The sequence below is a fragment of the Haliotis rufescens genome, unplaced genomic scaffold (assembly GCF_023055435.1).
Source record: "Haliotis rufescens isolate VD_foot unplaced genomic scaffold, xgHalRufe1.0.p SCAF_28, whole genome shotgun sequence".
Lineage (NCBI taxonomy): Eukaryota > Metazoa > Mollusca > Gastropoda > Lepetellida > Haliotidae > Haliotis > Haliotis rufescens.
In genome coordinates, this window is record NW_025963979.1 from 3,754,330 (window position 1) to 3,779,774 (window position 25,445).

The following is a 25,445-nucleotide window of genomic DNA, read 5'->3' on the forward strand; positions in this document are numbered from 1 at the left end:
ATAGATATTAACCCATTTGTAAACTGTACAGCCTGAAGTATGTTTGTTGCCACATATCAATAAAATAGTTCCATATTGGCTGATTTATTTGTTGTAATGTAAGGGCAGAAATAGCATCAATTATTACTGTCAAATATCTCTTGTAAAACCTTTCAACATGTTCAAATGACACATCGAAAGGCCATTGTGAAAAATTGTGATCTGACAGCACCATGTTAGGATTCTTAAATACAGTTTCAGCTTGACATTGAGTACTTTAAACTTTAAAGTGAAAAATACATTCACAATAAGTGAGCTGTGTCTGCCAATCAGAGTCGGTGAGTAAATTGGAGTAGGGGACTATTTCGAAGGTAAACTTGTTTCAACGTTTAACAACTGTTTGTGTTTGTATGAGACGATGTGTGTTGATTCCATATATTTTACTTCAAAGCATGTTATCACAATAAATTGAGTCGGGTATAGGATAAGTTGGAGTAAAGGCTAATTTCTAATGTACACTTGTTTTAACACTTTACAATTATTGGTCTTTGCAAGTTATCAATCCAAGTTTAATTTCATTTATTTTACTAAGGTAAAAAAAAAATAAGGAGTCATTTTCGTCAAGTAATAATCGCCGTTTTCGCTTTCGGCGAGTATTTCGCCAGTCAGTGCCGTTTTGCCAAGGTGACGTTTCAGCTATAACCCGGTTATTGCACATTATAGGTTTCAATTTATATTTATAATCATTTTAACCACTGTAATAAGTAAAAAATGAAATAAAAGCATATAGAAAAGAAAGGTGCTTTCATAAACAAGCACTTGTTATAAATAGTTATCAGATAATCCTGCATGTAGCTGTGACCATCACACTGAAGATGCACTTCACTTCTTTCTCATATGCCCAAATTACAATGATTTAAGACAGAATATGTACTATTATGTTAAGGGATATGATCTAAATTCAATTCTATTAGGTAATCCTGAAAGGACGACAAAAATAAACTTAGAAATTCTTAAATCAGTACAAGACTACATTGAGCTATCCAATAGGTTTTGTGATTTTACATAGCATCTTAATTTTATAATACTATTACTACTAAAAATGCGACCTGACAGCGCCGACAACGTAGTTTCTATAATAAGAACATGTATATAATTGTATTTCTTGACTGTACCTATGTCATATCATATTGTATTCTAATTCTGGAGCGGTATTCAAATAAGTTTTTGCTTGTTTACCCATCCAGTTCACAAGTTGTGAAATAAATATGTTTAAAACAATATTTAGTAAACAAATAATTAATACTTATGCAACAACATAGCGTATGGAGACGATAGACCACTGAAAAGAGCATATATATGCACACCCAATGACCCCTGACATCACAAGGCATTGTTTTGCCAGTGTGTCAAGCAAAAAATACTACGAATTACATCACAGGGTATTGTGACCTGTTTGAAAATTTAGGTACTGTATTCTTAAGGTAGGCCCAAGATTCTAGACAATCCAGTGATTGATATTGTGAACATCAATCCACACTGTTAGGTGGTCACTGTCAGATGCCATGAACCAGGTCACCAAGCCTGATCACCCGATCTATTAGGTTATCTCTTATGGGTGAGGCTAAAACGGCAGCTCAGCAAAATGTCATTGCTTTCTCGGACGAAAACAGCACCTTGTTTTGGCAAAAAGGGCTACTAATTGCTGTCTGTTATCTGGAGAGACATGTTGATTCCTGGCCGAAAGATATATAAATGAAATTTCTATAAAATTACTATTTATTTCCTACTTACTAAAATAAATATGAAATATATAGTATACCTGTTGTCCAGTTTCTTGACATTTTCGCAAGACTCAGTTTTGACCTTGACATTGAGCTAATCTTACTTACTTACTTTGGAGATTTAACGTGCGCTTTCCGACTGATGCGTATTTCGCACACGGGCCCGGCCAGGCCATTTAATGTGTTTCCGATAGGGGTGAAAGTGGTCTGTGCAACCCAAAAGGGGGGTTTTAGGGGTTGCTACTTAAAACTTCAAAGCATGTGATCTTTCAATGATAAGTTGCACCTCCCAATCAGAATCATGAGTAAATTTGAGCAGAGGCTAATTTCTAATGTAAACTGTTTTTAGGTGATTAACAATTATTTGTGTTTGCAAGTTTAATTGCATTTATTTTACTTGCAATCAAGGTTGTGAAACATTTCTGCTGTAGGAATATTACGTCCGCTGGGATATCCCTTGTCACACTGTCTTGCATTGTAGGCAAACGCATATTCCATACACGACGTACGTATACTTCCTAATACACACTGTCGAAATCCCCGCGGCTCCCAATATGGCCTGTATGAACTGTAATCGGCCAACCTCGTCTCTTTCCGTAACAGCTGCAGAAATGACCGCTCGTCATTCGTGACCAACTCGTGTTATTCCGGGACAAGCAAGTCTACCCATAATTCCCTGTATGGCCGAGGGCGCCATTTTGGAACACAAATGTAAACAAACACTCAAACCTCGTGTAATCGATGTACACCATGATTGCGATATGCTTACCTCGTGTATCGATACATTGTTCTCAGTCACCTCTAACACGGAAATCCCGGTCGAAATCCACAACGAGGACGTCAAGTAAACTCGATTGACAGCCGAAGGAGGAGCAGCTTGCGGATGCCAGGTACGTAGCAGGGCTTCGAGACATATTGTTCCATGATTTCTATACAGAGATCTTATGGAATGGATTGATTTAGGTATTTTCCTGATCTCCATGTTACTACTGTAAACGTCAACGGACCTTTTAGTTTTGTTGTTTTCGGAAACCTTTTGTTATTATTATGATCAAGTGTTTGTTGTGACATGGTATTTCTATTTTGGCTTGCATAAGAGCTACAGGTGCAGGACTTTTAACAGTTTAGGGGTTGTGTCCTTATTCTCAACATAACGCTGGGATTTGTTGATGAGGGTTAGTTACCAAGGGTATAAGTCTGGCAAAGTGCATGTCAAACAAAATGTGGCATTCAATTCCAATCAAGTGTTACCACCTGAACCACCTGAAAGTGAGATATGGATTACAATGAATAATGACAGCTTATCAATCTTTAACAAATTCACACTGAAACATTGAAAAGATAAAGACAAGTTAGTTGTTTTCTGTTTCAGCATGTTCAGGGTTTGTGGGGAGGTTCACAGACATCCTCAGGGGGGATACAAAGTATTGAATGAGTATTTTTGTTTGCAGAGGATGCTAAGGTTATGAGGACAAACACTTCACAACAGCGCTCGTCATTCTCACGTTTTGCTAAAGCACAACAAACAGGTAGAAAGTTTCAAAAATCATGCCCACTGTGTAAAGCTGCAGGACGCAGCGATCACGTTCATTATCTCAGCGAGTGCAAGTCCCTTCCAGATCATGACCGGAGATACATGGTCAAAGCAAGACAAATTGCCAGTATACTTGATGACCCTGCTGACGATGCTAGTGATACAGTTGAAAATGCGTGTGCAGTGCCATCTACTGAACCTGTCTCCACTCTTCGTGTGCAAGTCCGTCAGTCGCCCTATATGTACTGTTTCTGTGGCCACCAGACGGCACGAGTCACTGTAGATAGTGGAGCTACTGGTAACATGATCCGCCTCTCAACAGCAACAGGCTTCGGCGCTGACATCAAGACTAGCTCTCAGTCAGCCCATCAGGCAGATGGCTCTTCCCCACTGAAGGTCGTTGGAGAGACAAGAATCCTTTTCACACGCGACAACAAGGAGTTCGATTTTAATGGTCTTGTGGTGGAAAACCTGGATGTAGAAGTCCTTGCAGGCATACCATTTATGGAGGCCAACGATGTGGCAGTACGCCCTGCAAAACATCAGATCATACTTGGTGATGGCACGACATACACATACGGTTCCACAGAAACAACTGGTGACGAACATACTGTGAGACGAGCTTGTGTACTCAGAGCCCCAGACACTTCTACTACCATATGGCCTGGAGACTTTATTGAGGTGCCGGTTCCTGAAAGCTTTGCTCCTTCGGATTTCACATTTGCCATAGAACCCCGCATAGATACCAGACCTGGACGCTCTACCTTATCATCCACTTGGCCAGAATTAGGAATTATCTCAAGCGTCTCAGGCAAAATCAGGATCCCGAATCTGTCCGACACTCCACAACTGCTCAAGAAACACAAGCACTTTTGCCAGATTCGCCCAGTTTTTATACCTGACTGCGACCCTGATTATGATGTTGAGCCGGCACATCTGCTACCACCAACTATGTCCCCTCAAATTAAGGACATTGGTTTCTCATCCACTGTTTGTGTAGACCCAGACAATATCCTCCCGCAAGATACCAAATCTCAGTTTGAGTTACTACTTACAGAGTTAGACGATGTGTTTAACCAACATATCGATGGCTATAATGGTGCTTCAGGCCCCTTTCAAGCATTTGTTAACATGGGACCTGTACAACCTCCACAACGGAAGGGTCGTGTCCCGCAATACTCACGAGATAAACTTTCTGAGCTCCAACAAAAGTTCGATGAACTTGAGCGGATGGGTGTATTTGTACGACCTGAAGATGCAGGTATCCAAGTAGAATACCTCAACCCTTCTTTCCTAATCAAGAAGTCCAGTGGTGGTTACAGATTGGTGACCGCCTTCTCTGATGTAGGACGATACAGTAAGCCACAACCTTCCCTCATGCCTGATGTCGATTCTACTCTAAGACAGATTGCCAAGTGGAAGTACATTATAACCACAGATTTAACCAACGCCTTTTATCAGATTCCTCTGTCCAAGGAGTCGATGAAATACTGCGGTGTAGTGACCCCGTTCCGTGGTGTGAGAGTATATGCCAGGTCTGCAATGGGAATGCCGGGGTCTGAAACTGCATTGGAGGAGCTCATGTGCCGCGTACTAGGGGATCTTTTAGAGGAAGGGGTGATTGCTAAGCTTGCTGACGACCTTCATTGTGGTGCTGATAGCCCGGATGAGTTACTTCGTCATTGGAGACGCGTACTTGAAGCGCTCAAACACAACAATCTCAGATTATCTCCTAACAAGACAGTCATTGCTCCCAGGACAACAACCATCCTAGGATGGCAATGGCACCAAGGATCCATTCAGGCAAGTCAACACCGCATATCAACTCTGGCTTCTTGTTCACCTCCGGAAACAGTGACTGGCTTACGGTCATTTATAGGAGCTTACAAGGTCTTGTCCCGTGTAATACCTGGTTGTTCCACACTCCTTGCCCCACTTGATGCTGAAGTAGGCGGTCGCCAGTCTAGTGAAAAGCTTCTGTGGTCTGATTCTTTGCTCGATGCCTTCAAAACAGCACAGACTGCTCTCGCATCCAACAAATCCATAGTACTGCCCCACCCCGATGACCAACTCTGGATTGTAACTGATGGTGCTGTTAGGAAGCCAGGAATTGGAGCAACACTTTATGTAACACGTAGTGACTCGCCACGACTAGCAGGATTCTTCAGTGCCAAGCTTCGGCGACAACAGGTCGCATGGTTACCATGTGAAGTGGAAGCCCTTTCAATTGCTATCGCTACAAAGCATTTCAGTCCTTTCATTATCCAGTCAAAACACAAAGCATGTGTCCTTACCGACAGTAGACCATGTGTTTTGGCATTTGAGAAGTTATGCCGTGGGGAGTTCTCTGCTAGTCCTCGGGTGTCTACCTTCTTATCGACAGTTAGCCGCTACCAAGCAACGATACAACACCTCGCTGGTTCTGAAAATGTGCCATCCGATTTTGCAAGCAGAAATGCACCAGAATGTGACAATCCCTCTTGCCAAATCTGCTCCTTCATTGAGCGCACAGAAAGCTCTGTTGTTCGACAACTGTCTATAGAGGACATCATGAATGGAACAACCCGCCTTCCTTTCACAAGCAGGTCTGCTTGGCGTTCCTTGCAAGAGGAGTGCCAGGATCTTCGACGAACACATGCTCATCTTCTCCAAGGTACCCGACCATCCAAGAAGATAACAAACATCAGGGATGTCAAACGATACCTAAATACAGCAACCATCTCCAAGGATGGATTGCTAGTTGTCCGAAAATCTGAGTCACTCGGTTCACCAAGAGAGTGCATTGTTGTTCCAAGACAAGTATTAGACGGAGTCCTGACTGCCCTACACATACAACTGGATCATCCATCTGCACACCAACTCAAGCAAGTATGCCATAGATACTTCTTTGCTTTGGACCTTGACAGATCCATAAACACTGTCTCAAAATCTTGTCACCGGTGGGCCTCCTTGCGTAAGACACCTCATGTTGTTGTGGACCAAAGCACCAGTGATCCACCTGAAACTGTTGGGTTTGCATTTGCGTCAGATGTTATGCGCAGGGAACGACAACTAATCCTCGTTCTACGTGAATGTGTCACATCCTACACTGCGGCGTGCATCATTACCGATGAGCGTGGCTCCACCCTGTGTGAGGCATTGATTCGTCTTTGCATTGAATTCCGTCCACTTGATGGCCCTCACGCTGTTATCCGCACTGACCCAGCCCCAGGCTTTAGCAGTCTAGTCACGGATGAACGTCTCCAGCAACATAGAATTACCCTAGAAATAGGCAGAGTGAAGAATGTGAACAAGAACCTAGTTGCTGAAAAGGCCATACAAGAATTAGAGGATGAGCTTGTGCGCCAAGACCCTGTACGGGGCCCCACTACACCAACAGCTCTTGCAATCGCTGTCGCCCGCCTAAACACACGCATTCGTTCACGAGGTTTGTCTTCTCGAGAGATGTGGACCCAGAGAGACCAATTCACAAACTGTCAGTTGCCTCTGTCCGACAAGCAGTTGATAACAGAGCAACATGTTAATCGCCAAAAAAAAACACAGTCACAGTGAAAAATCCAAGGCTCCTCGGAGTCATCGACCTGTTATTGATCAAATTGAGATAGGCGACCTGGTGTACCTTCATAACGATCGCAATAAAACATGTGCACGGAATCGTTACCTAGTAGTCACCAAAGATGGCCTCTGGTGCAATGTCCGCAAGTTCGTTGGGACCCAACTGCGGAACACTTCATACAGAGTTAAGCTCTCAGAATGTTTTAAAGTCCCCCTTTGGAACAAGACACGTGTGCATGAAGCGAACAGTGAGGACACATCTGACATCGATGATGACCCACCTGAGACACTTCACCAGACACCGGAGACTCCGCACATTCCTCTAGAAATTTCTACTCCTCCTCTGCCACCGCTTAAGAATGACGTGTTTGATGACAATCATCCGACAACCGACATCAGTTCTGCGTCGGATCAATCTGACCCAGGTATACAGTCATCTTCAACTTCAAGGCCATCGCGTCAACGTCAACGACCAAAGCGATTTGATGAATACGTTTTGGACTTTTGAAGTATTGTGTTTGTTTATTAAATGTTATGTTTGTTTATTAAATGTTATGTTTGTGAGGGGCAGAATAATCCCCATCGACCAGAGGGCAGTCTACCCTATGATGGTTTACTTACCAATTGGTTTCATGGTTAACCAGAAATTGGATCTTTATTACATCATTGTTTACTTACCAAGTTGTTTTTCACGCCTATTTCCTTCATTATGGTTTGTTTAGATAACGTTTATCATGAAGAAAAAAAAGACAGTCACGCCAACGCAGGTTTGCTTGGCATGCTTTAATGTAAGCAGGGTTAGCTCCCCTTGGTAGCTCGCATGTCTTGGGAGGCTCGCTTGGGTTTCGCGGTTCGTTTCGAGTGTTGCCAATAAATATCATCAAGTCTTTACCTGTGTCCTGTCGATGTGTGACAAGTGTACAGTTCCTTCTAACCTAACTGGCGCAAACTACATGTATTCATCATCGTATATTTCAATGCTATGTGAAACATCACACTCACAATAGTCCAGCTCTGTGATGGCAGCCTGTAAATAATTGAACATGGACCAGGCAATCTAGTGATTGTTATTATCAGCAAAGATCCATGCCCTCAGAGTATGATGACAACCTAGTCTGACCACCCAATTCATTAGTTGATTAGTGTTTGCAGTGGTAGAAACTAACACTTTCAGTCCACTAGTCCTAAAATGATAGCATATAGCAAAACCTTTAAAATGTCAAAATGACTAGTGCCAATTTCTAACCCTGGTGTTTGGATGTTGTGTTTGTGTGTGTATGTATGAGTGTATTTAACTTAAATCATGAATCTTATACTTGTTTCTCTGTGCTTTTACAATGTAACCCAAATTTTCTCGGGAATAATAAAGTATTCTTTTATTCATATCATTTCTGAACAAAGTGTCATATCAAGGTTAGATCTCTGTCAAAACAGCGCCATGGAAAAGCCAAACAAATAGCCTAGAAATAAAGGTGCATTGCATTAATCTGCATTTCAAGAAAATTTGGCAATAATTCATGGAATGATATTCACCTCGGTGAGGATCTCTCTGCATTGTCGAACAAGTTATTTCCTATGTAATTTATGTGTTGAATGACCCTGACTTTGTTGTCAAAATATTGTTTTGACATTTGTTAAATATGGGGATAAATGTCATCTCTGAATGTTTGACATGAATTATTATAATTAGGGCAGTTCTAAGTCGGAATCACAACCGGGGTCTTTTCATTTGATTCAAATGTACAACATGTACAGTTTGGACATTTCTGTGATGTGAATGCTGCTTATGTTTGTAGAATGTCCGGATGAATAAAAGAGACAGTCATCTGTGCAGCATCAATGCAATGAAAGACCATAGAAGAGCAACAGTGGTAAATATTTTGAAATTATTCTGTTTGGTTCATATGGTTATTTTGCAAATATTTCTTCAGTTTGTTCCTTATCGCTGTGGGCACGGATGTCCTATTATCTAAGGCACTACAATTTTCTGTGCAGAGTTGCATCTCTTGGGCTTGGGCAGAAACCTATAGTCATGGGTTCAAATCCTGGTTCTACCCGATTATGTTGCTAGGTTTGTCAGCATTATACACATGCTCGTGGGATTCATCAAAGACCTGCATCACTTAGGGCTTTCTTCCCACATCAAGCTAACATGCGGTGATATATCTGGAATACTGTTCAAAGCAGTGTTAAAGCCAACTCATTTATTTAACACTGCATCCAGCAATAGTTTGGCTATATGACAAGGATTGTAAATATATATTTTTCCATGTTGATGAGTTGAAACAATCACAAAATGACATCACTTAAAAAGATTCCCAGCATTCCAAGCCTAATTAGGTGAGGTGAGGTGAGGTGAGGTGAAATTGGGTTTAACGTCGCGTCCAAGATTATTGCGCTTATATAGCGACGTGCATGCACGTGTATGTGTGTGTGGCTGCTTGTACTAGTCCGGACTGATGCCGATTTATAGTGCTAGCTCACTGAGATACCATGCCGCAGTTTAACATGAATACCCCACTCAGACACAGTATACTGACTCCGAGCCGACCAGTCCTTGTTTTAGCCCCTTAATGCCGAGCGCCAGACAGGGTAACAACAAGTACAATCTTTTAACGTCTTTGTGTATGGTGCGGCCCGGGATCGAACCCTGGACCTTCCGCTCTCCGGGCGGACGCTCTACCACAAGACCACGGAGGCGGTCCCAAGCCTAATTAATAGATAAGGTAGTGATTGAGTAGGCTCATTGATCGCATGTAATCATACCACAGTGATGTGGGATATTGTCCATAATAGTTTTCAACGGTTTGTCTTGACCGAGTTCATAACATTAATCACTGGTTTGTCTGGTTGATATTTGAGATGTGATTATCTTAAATGTTTAGCATATAACAAGACTCACATATGATAACTTAAGTTATTTTGCTGCCTTCTATCTGTAAGTACATGTGGCAACAATTCTTTTTGATTGCTAAAATCTTTGTACATTATGCCGCAGAAACTGAAGTCCTGCTTGAGATCCCTGGATGAGTACTCCAGGTTGACAGTCTGGAAGGACCAGACAAGGGAGTCCTAAACAGAGGGTGCACCCCTTCAGATATCAGAGGTGATTTGCAGACAGCGATGACGAGGGTCCTGTTATTTCAATGGAGGCCGACCGAGAAGTTGTATGCCAAATGGTACTGGGACACACAAAGGCTGGTCTGCCTAATGTGAGAAGACCAACCAATGCCAAGCTGGAGTGGAATTCTTCCAGGACATTCAGGAAATTCTTGTCTTGAGCCATGTGGTAAACACTTGAAAGGAATGATCAGTCGGACTTATTGTCTTCAAATGTGGACCCAAACACCAAATGGAAAGTTCACAATTCTACTAACACAATGCTGCAGAGATAGAGTCCAACTGGTATCCCCTCATCCTGGTTCCTGTTCATCCATGACAATATAGAAAGAAAAGGAGGATTGAGGGAAAGTAAGTTCTCTGAACTGGTGAACATTATCCGTAGGTACTGTCAAGCGAACAGTTATCACACTCTGTTATGAGTATTGAAGAATAGGATGAAATTGCATACTGCATCAGGAACCATCATGTGAACACTGTTCAATGTGCGATATACTATAGGAATATGAATAAAAGAAATTGATGATTTGATTGTTGCTTATGTTTTATTTGCCAGCTGTGTAAATGGGGATGTTTCATGATTTTGCCTCACTTAATAGCCACACTTATCTTATGAAACCATGTATTGCTTGGGCATCTCAAGAATAAATAACACATGTTTCCTTTGCTCTGAAAACATCTGATGACACATTGATCTGTTATGTCAAAGGTCAAAGTCACAACCAGACAAAAAGTTTGTTTGTGGTCTAACTCTTCCTTTGGGCAGGGGTCGAAGTTGGAAAAAGGTCATGTGTGATCTATATATACTAAATTTTCCCCTAAATTGCCTTTTCTGCAGATGTCTTAGTGACTCTTATACATATACTGGTTACATTACTTTCATATTTTTGTCAATGATATGTTGAATTCTACCAAAGGACTGCACATTTGGTTTATGTGCTGGATAGCTCTTTGAAATGTTTTTGAAATATTTATCACTGATATTGAAGGTCAAATTCACACTCAAAAGTGATAACTCATGAAGGGTTGAAGTGTAAGATCAAGGCAATAGTGAAGGGGTCATTCATAAAGTATTTCTGCAATTATGACTAAAATGTCTATTTCTGGAGATATTTGTGAAGTATTAAGCACATAGTTGTTATATTATTTGAATACACATATATGAGCAGTGGTTACAACTCCAGTGTCAAATTAACTCTCAATCCCTTTTAATAAAAGAATTCACAGTAACTGAGGAAGAGCTCACTGTAGTACCATAAAACTAGGGTGAGGCAAATTTCAATGAAGTTAGTATTTTGGATATAACAAGTACATGTACCATTACAAATAGTCTTATTATCATCTCACTAGGACCAAAGGCTGAAGTGAGCACATTGTCAATGACTTTTTCTTTTTCTCAGTACAAACTGGAAGTCTGGACATGAAATTTAAGGATATCATTATGTGAGAACTGATGTTTGTTCATTAAATACCATTAACATCCGAAAAGGACAATAGATGAAATTGAACAATTGTCTTCTCCAAAAATGTTTTAGGAGGATATTTACCATTAAAGTAACCCAGAATATTACAACAGCTACCTGTAATGCACATGCTAACATTATTTACCAGAAGCAAGTCATGAAGAAAATTTACATCTGGATACCTTCCGGAAACCTTCCGGAAACCTTCCTGATGCCTTCAGCAACCTTCAAATTGCTTGGTATTTTCAAGTTATTTTTTTTATGTGTTTCACACTTAACTGAACAAAATTTTGACTTTTTTTTTGGAAGGTTTCCGGAAGGTATCCGGGCCGGATCCAAAATGGGTAGGTATCCGGAAGGTTTCCGGAAGACGGAAACCTACACTTTTTTTGCTGTGCTATGGTCTGTCGAGCACTTTCACTTGCAGTTAGGAACGAATGTCGCTGGTGTTGACGGGTAATCTGCCGATCTTGTCACGGTTTGGTGACCCTAGGACGACCGCTCCGACTAAGGTCATCTTTGGTCTGTGTAGCATTGTTTCGATGCAGGAGACGGTTAATTGTGGTTTTGTTAACGTTGAAATGACGGGCAACATCTTGGACAGACTCTCCAGCTTCCAAACGTCCGATAGCCTGGTTTCTCTGAATTTGAGTTAGGCGTGGCATTGTTGACCAAGGAGTGGTAGGTCCAAGTTCAATCGGCCACAGTTTTATACCCACTACAGTTCGTGACAGTTGTCCCCATCCTGTACACATATTCATTGAAATTGTGCGTTTTGGCGATTCGTTTTTGATGTTGCGTTTTTACTCGGGGCTTCCAAAATGCAACCCAAAATATTGATAACACCATCAGGCTTCACTACATGCTAAAACTCGTATCAATTCATGGTTCCGTGTTTGTTACCTATTTGCTGAAAAACCACATGCGTTTCTTTTGCGTGTGAGTATATATTTGAATTTAATGTGCTTATAAATGAAAAACACGTGTTATTCGTCTGTCAACAACTCAAACTAGTCAAACATGTGCACAGGAAAGCCGCTGAGTACAATCAGTCTCGATTAAAAGCTAATTAAATTTTGTCCCACGATTATCATCTATACAATTATTAATGCAGGATTATGTTGCTAAATTAACATAATTTCTCATGTTACTGACTGATTTCAAACCGCATGTAACCCAACCAGTGTTCCAACTGTCGTATATCATAAAACACTTTAATGACAAAAATATACCATGTACAACTTTTTCACAACTATGGCACAATCTTTGGACACTTACACCAAACCAAACCCAGCGGTAAAACCGGACACAGTTATTTGCGCACCTTCTGAAGAAGAAGATTTTTATTTAAGCGTCACGCACGATATGTATAGTATGTACAATGCCCGACCAGTATGACCTATGAAACACTTAAGTCTTTAAAATGCGTAATACATATATAAATCATTAGGAAACACTATAAGTGAAACAAAGGTAACATCAGTATATGCACGCCCAGTCACCCAGCCCCAAGTCTTCCTGTCCTCCCGTGTATCCATACTCATACCTGCATTCATGCATCCACAACCACCTAATGTGTTTGGGTAGCCTAGTGGTTATAACGTTCGCTTGCCACGCCGAAGGCTCGGGTTCGAATCCCGTCATGGGTACAATGTGTGAAGAATATCTTTAGGCTGATCTGAGGCAGGAAGCCGGCAGACTCCTACAACAATCTCTGTCTACAAATACATGGGCCACTTACCAAACAGGCATCAATGCCTTGCACCAGCTCCGGTCCACACACCAGCTACAAGAGGTGTGGCCAGTCACGCTGGATCAGGTCATAAACTTTATTGCTTATCTGTCAGTCACTCACCACTCCCCTAACACAGTCAAGACTTACATTGCAGCGCTGTCTTCACACCACAAATTCCACGGGCTCACCGACTGTGCAAACCATTTCCTGGTAGGCAAGATTTTAACAGGCTTACACAAATCAGCGGGCCGACTGGACACCAGAAAACCGATCACTGCAGATCTGCTGCAGGTAGTAACCAACAATCTGCCTCACGTATGCTCATCAGCATATGAAGCCAGACTGTTCAAGGCAGTCTACTGCACAGCCTTCTTCGGCTTCTTTAGGGTTAGCGAACTGGTCCAAACTGGACCCTCAAAAACAGGTTGCACCATCCAGAATTAAAGCTTCTCGGGCAACCCCCAGCAGCTTTCAATCCATTTACCACACTCAAAGTCTGATCAGTACAGGATGGGGACAACAGTTACAATGTCATCGATACCAGGTAACCCGCTATGTCCGGTAGTCGCCATCAAGCACTACCTGGAGGCGCGCCCCTCCGGCCCACAACATGCATTCGTTCATTTCGACCATTCCCCCGTTACAAGGTTCCAATTCCAGGCACTCCTAAAAAAGGCCTTAGCACACAGCAACATAGACACGGCTTGCTATTCTTCGCACTCCTTCCGCATTGGGGCAGCCACATCAGCAGCCATGAACGGGGTGCCCGAACACCTCATACAACAATACGACAGGTGGAAATCAGATTGCTACAATGCTTACATACGCTTACCAACAAATTCAATGTTACACAATTAATTCAAATAGTCTTTCATGGTACTTACTACACATCTTATTGTTTACAGTTTGGATGGTGGGATCCAGCTACATGGCCAGGGCACGGCAGTACTTGCTCCTGAAGGGCACCAGTCCGAACCAACCGAGGATGCTATGGCTGGCACGAGGGGGGATGAGGTGGAAGGAGCTGGACACCATTCTGGATGCACAGGTCAAGGCGACACAGCGCAGCCCCAGAGCCCTCATCATTCACCTGGGTTCCAACGACCTGTGCTCGGTCAAGGGCAGCCAACTCTACCTTGACATGGTGGCATCAATCCTTCGGATACAACTCCAGCTTCCTGACACCAAGATCATCGGGGAAAGACTTTCGTTTTCTTCTGGTTTTTGTTGTTGTTAATGACTGCTAACAAGTATGGCTGAAAACACGTGCGTTATTATGGCCACGTGACCAGTTGCACGTGAAAAACACTTTTGCCACTATAGTGCTGTGCACATGATTTTGATCGATTCACCTGCACAAAAACGGGTGTTATCTGAAGACAATACATGGCCATTACTGTATAAATCCACAATAAGGGCCCACAATGATAACTGGTCAAAATGTTAAAATTTTAGGATTGTGAACTTTTTAATTTGGTTCAGTATACATTGGTTTAAGGGTACAAGCGGGAGGATATAGATGGACACGCTTAATGGATGTGATATTAATGATGGTGAGCCACAAACTACTTCCGAAATTAAATTACGATGATTAAAGATCGGCAATTACTGGCAATACGTGTAATAATTGTGTTTGTGCCTTGTACACGTCGTTTGTGATTGGCGAGTTCCCCAGTACAATACATTTGATGGGTTATTAATGTCTTTCACTTTGCTTTTCTGCTTCCCTGCTAGCTCTTGTAAAACAAGGACAACATATTGACCCAGGGAAGCGTATTATTAATCAGTAGGCTGGTGGTAACGAAGCAAAGGTTCACAATCATGCAAACACTCAGAACACATGAGTCGCGTTTGGAAAATCCTAGATTCGAAACAGCATACACGCCGGGGTTGCAGGTACTTGCAGTGTCGATTAAACAATGTACAAACGTGACGGTACTTTGTGCCTAACACAAGGTTAGCTTAACAGGAAGCTTCACTTGTTAGTGAATGTGTGATCACAAGGTGTAGACAGAATATCACTCACTTTTCAGCCGGGGAATCGTCAAATAACATACGTTGGAGCAAACAATTGCCACGTATATGGGCCCGGCGGCGGAAGTCGTCTTGTCAAGCGGTAGCTGACAGTTGGGTCCGCGGCGGTAGTCGCACAATGGTTTTGCTAATGGGGTCAGGCAGTGGGATCTGCTTTGGCCGGCTACCTGGGGCCGGGCAGAGGTAGTCTGACTTAGGCCAGCAGCGGGGAGCTGTTTTTGGCAGCGTGGGAGTTGCCAAGCAATGGTAGCGTTTAAATATGCTACCGTGGGGGCCGGACAGGGTAGCAGTCTCAGGCCAGCAGCGCTAGCTGCGAGTCGCCGTTGGCCACGCTAGTGGCCATGGCAACGGTAGCATCTGGGTATACACAATTAGCAGCTTAGTAGCCCACTAGTACCTGCACACCCTCGGCCATTTAACCCAATCTCATCTTCTGTTTTTATTATAGGCACGGGCATCCACGGCTCGGCGGCCCGTGCTTCTCCTTGGCATATTGCGGGATAACTGCATTCATGCATCCACAACCACCTAATGTATTTGCACGCACGCAATCATCGTATTCTTCTTTCCCCACCATATCCATACTACCATCTAATCTATGTCTGCGTCAGCCCTCATGGATCCATGCGCATGTTTGCATACATACTCCCTCCTCCCACCACACCCTCCATTCTCCGCTATACCCATGCATCCGTCGAACTATAACTACATCTGCTGTTATGTATTCGTACTCATGCTTACACACATACACACCCTTCCCTTATCACCATACCACCACTTCCATCTCACTATATCTGCATCAGCTCTCATGTATCCATGCACTAATTCATCTGTCATAAGATTTTAATAATTGCCCAATGTATCCCCAATTAATGAGAATGTTTCCTATCTACAAAAATGTATTCAAGCTATGTACTTGGCCCATAGCAAATATTTATTTACATAATTGCATTAGTGCGGTTTATCAACACATGCATAAGTCCTATTCACACTTGTATGGAAGATTGAATTTGAACATGATGATAGTGTCAACAGAGGTTATAGAGGTCGTTACTCACTCAGTGACCATATATATTTCGCGAGAGTATAGGAAATTCCCCACATGGACAACACCCCACTGGGACAATACCCCGCGCTGACATTCCCCACATGGACTTTTCCCCGCATTGAATATATAAAAACATTATATTACAGTTTTGTTTCCAATCTGACAAACTATAATGATATGAATGTTAAAATTCATCATCACTTGTCAAGTTCATTATAATGTAACCAGCTGGAAGTTGTCATACAGAAACACAGATAAACACACAGAAAGAAAGGATTAAAAATCTGAAAAATATCCTAAGTATTCACAACCAATGTCCTCTAACAATAAACTGTTACCTTTGGTATCCCCAATACTCAGTATAAGAATTGGGCAATTGTAAAAATCACCAACTCTAATGATATTCTGTCTACACCTTGTGATCACACATTCACTAACAAGTGAAGCTTCCTGTTAAGCTAACCTGGTGTTAGGCACAAAGTACCGTCACGTTTGTACATTGTTTAATCGACACTGCAAGTACCTGCAACCCCGGCGTGTATGCTGTTTCGAATCTAGGATTTTCCAAACGCGACTCATGTGTTCTGAGTGTTTGCATGATTGTGAACCTTTGCTTCGTTACCACCAGCCTACTGATTAATAATACGCTTCCCTGGGTCAATATGTTGTCCTTGTTTTACAAGAGCTAGCAGGGAAGCAGAAAAGCAAAGTGAAAGACATTAATAACCCATCAAATGTATTGTACTGGGGAACTCGCCAATCACAAACGACGTGTACAAGGCACGAACACAATTATTACACGTATTGCCAGTAATTGCCGATCTTTAATCATCGTAGCTTAATTTCGGAAGTAGTTTGTGGCTCACCATCATTAATATCACGTCCATTAAGCGTGTCCATCTATATTCTCCCGCTTGTACCCTTAAACCAATGTATACTGAACCAAATTAAAAAGTTCACAATCCTAAAATTTTAACATTTTGACCAGTTATCATTGTGGGCCCTTATTGTGGATTTATACAGTAATGGCCATGTATTGTCTTCAGATAACACCCGTTTTTGTGAAGGTGAATCGATCAAAATCATGTGCACAGCACTATAGTGGCAAAAGTGTTTTTCACGTGCAACTGGTCACGTGGCCATAATACCGCACGTGTTTTCAGCCATACTTGTTAGCAGTCATTAACAAAAAAAAAACCCAGAAGAAAACGAAAGTCTTTACGGCCATTTGTCATGCCACGCCTTTCAAATGTGCAACGTGAACGTGGCATCGGCATGTTGCAGACGGGAACGTCCGTAGCTGAAGTCGCAAGGACGATGGGTTGTAGTCGTTTATGATTTACAGACGCGTCTACAGCAAACGGGTACCACCGCTGATCGCCCTCGGCCAGGTCGACCATGTGTGACGTCACATGCAGAGGATCGTCAGATTGTCTTACGTCACCTCCGTAACCGATTTTCATCAACCAGAAATGAACTGTTGAGGGGTAGACTGAGTTCGCAAACTGTTCGAAACCGTCTGAGAACTGCTCACCTTCAAGCACGACGGCAATACTGCGGGCCGATTCTGACTCAATTACACAGACGTCAACGTCAATTGTGGGCACAGCGACACTTACGATGGACTCAGCGGAATTGGAATCAAGTCGTCTTCAGTGATGAATCCCGATTTAATCTTCGATTTGCTGATGGTAGGGCGAGGGTGTGGAGGCGCCGTCATGAACGTTACGCCCAGTGTTGTGTACAGGAAGTTGACAGATTTCGAGGCGGAAGTGTCATGGTGTGGGGTGCTTTCTGTGGCAATGCACGTTCCAGGCTTCTTGTCATCCATGGCAACCTCAACGCTGCTGCTTACCGCGACCAGGTACTGGCACCAGAACTTCTGCCTTTTATGGCAGCACATGGACCCGGTTTGATCTTCAAACACGACAATGCCAGACCCCACACAGCAATTTGGACAGGGAATTTCCTTCAGAATGCTCGAGTCAACGTAATGGACTGGCCGTCAAGGTCTCCGGACCTCAATCCCATCGAACACGTCTGGGATGCTTTTGGCAGAAGTCTGCGCACTCTCCAGAACCAACCACAGAATTTGCAAGATCTTGGCACCATTTTGCAGTAAAAATGGCGTCGTCTTCCCAATCATGTGTTCACAAGCATCACAAGGTCCATGCGGAGGCGTTGTGTGGCAGTTGTCAACGCACATGGTGGCCATACACGCTACTGAACTTGTGTGCCATCAGATTCTCGTGCTTGGGACTTATGATTTAAACTGTTGATGTTATTACCGAATACCGTAGGTGCTTGGAACAAATTATAGTTACCACCGTTAATTAAAATCCTTAAAATCCTAATGATTAAAAATTACCTTCTCTGATACATTTGTCCGTTGTATATCATATATGGGATTACTTTTAAAAATGTGAAGTTTTTAATTTGACTCAGTATATTATGTATTAAATGTATTGATGTCCACAATGTGTGCAAAACTCAAACACCTGATCACATACATTGATGGGTTGTACAAGTTGCCTAACCTTACCCTCTGGCGATACAAACCTGTCCAACAAGTTGTCAACTGGTGCAACATAGCTGTCCAACAGTTTACCAGTTAATGATGCATGGGTGACCAACAGTTTGCCAGGTGATGATACATGGGTGTCCAACAGTCTACCAATTGGTGATACGGGATTCTAAATATTACTTAATGAATATTCATGAGGGTTTCGAAAACAAGCCGACCCGGCTGGAACGCGGAAGTTAGTAGTTCAAAATATGGCGCGCTCGCAATCGGACATGAACGATTTACGGCATCTTCTTAAGCTGACGTTTTCCTTCGTGGAGAAATACGCCGAAAAAAACTATCAATTCGGGAAAAAGACATCTCGAGGTAGGTTTTGTGTACTACAGTGAGAGCTATGTGAGAGCTACCATTTGCAGTGAGCATTACTCTGAAATCAACCTGTTAAATCGCGAATGACACGGGATGAGTTAGGCAATATTCGACAGCTATTTATATTTCACTTTAAAACAGATCGAAATAGCTATAAAATTATTTCTGACTCACTAGATTCGATTGAATAACATTAAAATTATATTTTACGTATAGGAACATCGAATTTTTATGAAAAGATTCTTTCATATGCGACTCTGGGTTCACTGTTAACACGACGAAATCAGAGTGATGCATCTGAGCTATTTGTGCATTCAATTCATTTTAACCGGTCATCTGCTGATCATTTCGTTCAAAGTTTACCGATGTCATCCAAAATGTATCTCGTGTATCACAGTGGCAGTGATAAATCTCGGTTACAAGTAACTTGGAACACAATCAGCTGGTAATGAGTAATAGGCCAAAGAAAGGGAAGCTTTAGGAAGGAGGAAGATGCATCGTATTGTAGACAACTTGTCAATTCACCGCCCGTAAAAAGTTCATGCAAGCGTGACAATCTCAGACACAAAGATAAAAAAAAGCTATCCCAATAAGAGAGAAACAATAGCACTTATGTTATCAGTCCAGATTATGTAGATCTAGATTAAGTCCATCGACTGTGTTATGTGTTGTAAATATAGTGCCATATATTTCTTTTTAAATATATGAAATGTACATATAGATGTGTTTATCTATTTGGCAAACCAGGTGTGTGCTGAATCATCATATTCATGATCGATAATTGGGAATGCTCTATATTAGTATCCCCTAACTAATATATTAATACTCTCATGAATTATCACCACACATTGAACTAGGCACTGTATCATGTACACATAATCTAATGTTTATGGTATGTTTTTTTCTTCTGTGAATGATATTAGGTATCCTTAAAAATAAAGTGTAACACTGTGCAACATTAAGTTTTTCTCTGCAAATCATGTATTTACTTTAATTTAAAACAAACTATTTCAATATTTGTTCAAGTATTCCTTGCTGATGATGCCAACAGTGGGAAAGTTCTCAAGGCATACTGTTCCTGTACTATTGGACAGAGTGGATCCTGTGGTCAGTCGTGGGCCTGCTGTATCAACTGGCTAACTACAAGATTTTAGGAAGAGAGTCAGTTCCAGTAGATGCAGCAAAGACATAACTATCCCAGACTTGGCAAACGAGGCGACAAGGTAAGAGGCCAGATGGTACATTCCCTGCAGGTGAGAGGACAGACTAGGACAGAAGAGCCAAGGCCATTGACATCTACCCTCTACAACCCATTGCGAACAACTTTGCCGGACCTTGCAGAGCATGCATCATCGTTGCTATCTCTCGACAGTTCTTCCTGAGTTTCCTTGTCATCTACCTACAGTAGCGACATATCTTTGTGCCTTTTCCAAAGGCAGTCCTTTGAGTTATCAACAGAAACTTCCCAGTGATTTTGTTATGAACATATTTAACCCTATTCCTTTTCCTGATTTTGATTTACCCTTATCTGACCACATGATACCAACTTATGATAAGGTGCTGTTGGAGAGGCAGTCTGTATCTCTATCTGCTTTGGGTGTGACACAGGACGAGTCAACAGAGCAGTCCAATGAACCAAAGTGGCATGCACTGAGGAGAAAAAGAGTCACCGCTTCACATGCAGGAGAAATCAGTCAATAAGCATGGTGAGTTCAGTTTTGTAAAGTGAATTTGTACCACATAAATTGTGTTTTATTGAGAAAACAATTGTTGACCAAATTGTTCTCTGCCATAGTTTCATTTCAAATGAGTTACAGAAAATGTCTACAATAGAATTTGAAGTTAAACTGTACAATAGTATAAAGTTGATTTCACATTCTCTGTGAGATAATTCTTTTTTTTTAAATAACCATTGCAGATCGAGAATCGTTTGCTGAGCACCTGAAGACTACCAGGCCTAGACGCGGTGCCAATCTTCAGTTTGGACTTGACAATGAGCCTGTACTGCCCAAACATATAGTATTCTCAAGAATAAGGAAATAAATATCTACCCATGTGGTGTTATAGTGAATCCCCATTGCTACTGGCTTGCCGCATCCCTTGATGGGAAAGTTTACGACCTAAGTGCTGACCCTCCTTTTGGTCTGTTAGAGATCAAAAGTGTTGTAGCTCCAGATTTAAATAATGTAGCCTACCTGCAGAGGAAGGATGGTGTGTTGTCCCTTAAGGAAAATCATAACCATTATTTTCAGGTTCAAATGCCACTTGCTGTTTCAGTTTTAACATGGTGTGACGTTTTTTTGGTCTCAGTTGGAAACCCATTTGGAAAGAGTAATATTTAATTCTTAAAAATGGTTTAAACTTCAAGCTTATTTAGATGCATTCTTTTTTTTAGTAGTACCTTAATTAATTTATACAAAATTAACAAGGGAAAGTTAATTATCTTTCCCCTGCAGCTATTTTACAATTTCCCATAGCAATACTAGAATAACCATAAAACTGAAACATAAAAAAACAAGATTAGTTCAATCAACATGAAGTTTATTTTCATCATGATCATTAGGCCACAATGATAATATATATAATGACCAGATTATTATCCAAGTATTTTCATAAAAATGTAGAGGGAGGGCTTCCACTATTTATTTACTTTTTGCAGAAAATATTTTCTTTGAAACACAGCATTTGTGTACAGGTGTGTGTATTCAAAACAATAAGGTTCCAAGACAGATGATCTAATCTGATTTTGCCTTGATAGTATTGATCAACAAAGAATTGCGAACAAACGTTGCTTCATTGTATTTGGTGACATTGTGAAGGGATGACAACTCACAATTTCATCTGAAAATAACATAACCCTATGACATAAGGATACTGACCTATTGTAGATACTTGTATCTAACCATGATGATATTTCCAATTAATCCTGAAAATAAAGAAGTAATTAAATATAATAAAGCAGAATTCAGGAGTGTACAACACAGTAACCTCATGTTTGTCATGTCAGTAGCAACAGTACTCTTTTTATTATGGTTCGTTTGTTGTTTAACGCCGCACTCAACTCAGCAATATTCCAGCTATATGACGGCGGTCTGGAAATAATCAAGTCTGGACCAGACAAACCAGTTATTGAAATCATGAGCATCGATCTAAGCAATTGGGATACGATGACATGCCTCACCAAGTCAACGAGTCTGACCTCCCTATCAGCAAGCATGGGTTGCTGAAGACCTGGATCTTCATGGGTCTTTAATTATGGTGAATCGTGTGCTATTTTAACTGCTAACACTGTTTGAGAAACTTTCTTGAATTATGTACACAATCCACTGTATTTTGAAATTATAATAATGAAATAAAGAATTTGTCTTTTAAATGCAATTGGTGCTATTTTAACCTATCTTGTATAAGTGGACCCTCATAGTTGATAAGAAGAGCAGCTACTGTCCAAAGTTGGTTGATGGATCCAACAAGATTAAGGGGAATAATGCTGTCAAATATATGATTTTCTTTTACGCTGCGGATGGCTCGCTCAGCATTCACAGGGAGGGAGGCAATCAGTTTTGTTTGTTCAACCTCGCTCTTACTAAACTGACCATGAGAATGTTAGAATGGTTGGATGTTGGGACCAACATTGATTTCACTTAACTTGTTGCCTATTGTAAATCGCTCGTCCGCCATACACCCAGTATATAAACAAGATACAAAAGTGACTGCACCGTGTGGAGCAATACCTAAAAGAGCTTAAAATGTATTTGTAGTCTTATAATGTGAATAAGTTTTAGAGTTAAGATTCATAGAGGATGAGTTCTGTGGTTTTTTTAAATTTCTGTGCAATGAATGATTACTCGTGAAGATGGGTAAATTAATTTGAAACATGAAGGCATATATCTATCAATTAAAACCCCAGAGGACCATATGGGCATGCTACCCAGTACAATGTACAAACTATAGCCCATGTTATCAATTTTCTACTCACATTATTTATATAGGTATTAAAACGTACAGATAAATCCAGTTCTAACAGACCAGTTCTCAGTCTACATAAAAATATAAATAAACTTATCTATGAGCAGCATTGACATTGGTCTACCAGCAAGAGATACAATTTCACTTGGAACATAGTATTGCACTTTGCATGTTAGAGGCACAAGGCTGAATGAAAGAGAACAAATGCACAAAACAGAGCATATGTTCGAAAATCTGTATATCTAATACAATCCCCTGTTTCTTGTCCAGATTCCCACTATCTAATAAGTACTCTGTGTCCTACGTTTCTACTGTCATATCAACCAGTTTCCGGTCCAAATGTTCATGGTCTCAATTGTACTTCCAGAGTTTTCTGTATCAAAACTCTATTTCTAATGGAGGTTTCACTGTCTAATCGACCCCTTGTATGTAATGACCATTTCTAATGTCTTTTCCTCGGTATCGTTCCACCTGGGATTGTTTGCAATTTCAACGCTTCATCTGCGTTGATTACAACCTTGGTCGGAATTTTTTTTTGAGTTCACTATACCTGGGTTGTCTAACTAAATATGAGTGGGGTTTCTCCATCGCTCAGTGTAATCCGTGTTGCAGCCATGAGATAGTGGTTGAATGCTCATTAACCACAGGCTACGTGTTGTCAGTTTATATACGTTTATTCCATAGTAGTGGAAGAGGCACCCTGCAATGACAATAATTACACAATATATATAACATAAAATATCTCCTGGTGAACATGTAATCTTAATGAACCATGTTCATTAAGTGCCCGTCAATGATCTAACACAATAATACAGCATTACACTAGTCGCTTTCTATGATCAAATGTTTACACGTGATGAACAAAATGACTGTTGACATAAAGACTACAATAATAACACATTGGAATAATAATGACTATGGAGAGAAACAGACTATAAAGACACTGTACAAAGAAAGCTACCCTGTGGGTGACACTGGAGCGTATCGACGAACCAAGCAGCCGGAGAGCAAACGCGTGCAAGAATCCTATATAAAGAGTAATACACTGATCAGATATATTCCATGTCAACTAGGTAACATATTATACATAATTGTAGTCACCACTATGAAGTTCTATAATATTACATACAATACAGGATGAATAAAAAATTTCAGTCTTACATCATACAGAAAACAGTCACGAAACAAGATTTACGAGCCTGCATATTGACCAGGTTAAACATATCGAAAACAAACCATACGTACATTCATACAAGTTAAATGACAGATTGTGTATATACTTAGAACAGGTTTATCATGAACATATTGATACCTATTTCAAGCAATGATTTATATACTCAACAACAAAACTTCCTGTGACACCAATATTTTAGTGTATTTTTCAAACAAGTAAAGTTTGGTTTTCAATATTGTAGTACATGTATGGAATCAAGTCACAAAAACGCAACTGCTACGGAAAAGCAAACATTCCATGCAAAGGTTGACTTTTATGCAAACCCCATGCATTTCACTAGCCAAGAATGGGTATAACAAATGTGCGTTAACGGGATTCCATATGCATTGTTTAGCATCGTGCTGACAACAACCACTCAGAAAAACAACAAAATTACGCAATTATTCAACATTACGAAATGCCACGCCTGTCCGAAAATGAGCGTCTGCGAGGCGTTGGTATGCTTGAAGCAGGATCGAGTCAACGTGATGTTGCAAGACAATTTAACTTCCACAAAAACACCATTTGGTGTTTATGGCAACGTTGGCAACAGACGAACGCAGTCAAAGACCATCCTCGGAGTGGCAGGCCACGCGTAACCAATAATCGACAAGACAACTGGATTCGAACAACACACCTACGAAATCGATTCCAGCCAGCAACAGTGACTGCAAGAAGCATCCCTGGCCTTCGACGAATATCTTCACGAACCGTACGTCGTCGCCTCAGATGTGCAGGGATTATCGCCAGAAGACCCGCCAGACGTCCCATTTTGACAGGAAACCACCGTCAAGCACATCTACAGTGGTGCAGAAAGCGTCTACGCTAGACGGCCATGCAGTGGGGACAGGTTCTATTCACTGACGAGTCTCGTTTTCACCTCAGCCACAGCGATGGACGGATTCGAGTGTACCGACGTCGAGGTGAACGTTACGTCAATCATAATGTGATGGAAGAAGGTCGGTTCGGGGGCGGCAGCTTTATGGTATGGGTTGGGATTACAGCAAGACAGAGGACCCGTTTGATAGTGGTAGGGGGAAATCTCAATGGACAGCGCTACCGGGACGAGATCATCGGCCCTGTTGATCTACCGTTTTTGCGTCGTCATGGCCCAGGCATTA

General features: G+C 41.4%; 2 protein-coding genes and 1 pseudogene across 6 annotated transcripts; all 3 read left to right on the plus strand.

Moving 5' to 3' along the window:
- Positions 1-2,279: 2,279 nt before the first annotated feature.
- On the plus strand, positions 2,280-10,470 carry LOC125384166. 5 transcript variants are annotated; one of them, XR_007222971.1, is made up of 3 exons: positions 2,280-2,653; positions 8,649-8,720; positions 9,851-10,470. XR_007222971.1 is itself a non-coding variant. In XM_048402672.1 (2 exons), the coding sequence occupies exons 1-2, from the start codon at positions 2,647-2,649 to the stop codon at positions 6,847-6,849; spliced, it is 3,642 nt and encodes a 1,213-aa protein (XP_048258629.1). In that variant the 5' UTR covers positions 2,280-2,646; the 3' UTR covers positions 6,850-7,270. The 5 variants fall into 5 exon arrangements, 1 of the variants encoding a protein (XP_048258629.1); XR_007222970.1 differs by having other exon boundaries at positions 8,649-8,723; positions 9,851-10,465; XR_007222972.1 differs by lacking the exons at positions 8,649-8,720; positions 9,851-10,470 and adding an exon at positions 3,136-3,195.
- A 2,618-nt stretch (positions 10,471-13,088) lies between these two features.
- Positions 13,089-14,421, plus strand: LOC125384176. The gene is made up of 2 exons (XM_048402708.1): positions 13,089-13,230; positions 14,076-14,421. Exons 1-2 carry the CDS (start codon positions 13,164-13,166, stop codon positions 14,405-14,407), a joined length of 399 nt encoding a protein of 132 aa, XP_048258665.1. The 5' UTR covers positions 13,089-13,163; the 3' UTR covers positions 14,408-14,421.
- A 4,606-nt stretch (positions 14,422-19,027) lies between these two features.
- Positions 19,028-22,464, plus strand: LOC125384151 (annotated as a pseudogene).
- The last annotated feature ends 2,981 nt before the right edge of the window (positions 22,465-25,445 follow it).

Bases quoted from the DNA above. Each gene is read 5' to 3' on its own strand.
- LOC125384176 (XM_048402708.1), top strand. From the start codon at position 13,164: ATGGGCCACTTACCAAACAGGCATCAATGCCTTGCACCAGCTCCGGTC. The intron at 13,231-14,075 runs GTGTGGCCAGTC...TATTGTTTACAG, and splicing joins CCACACACCAGCTACAAGAG to TTTGGATGGTGGGATCCAGC.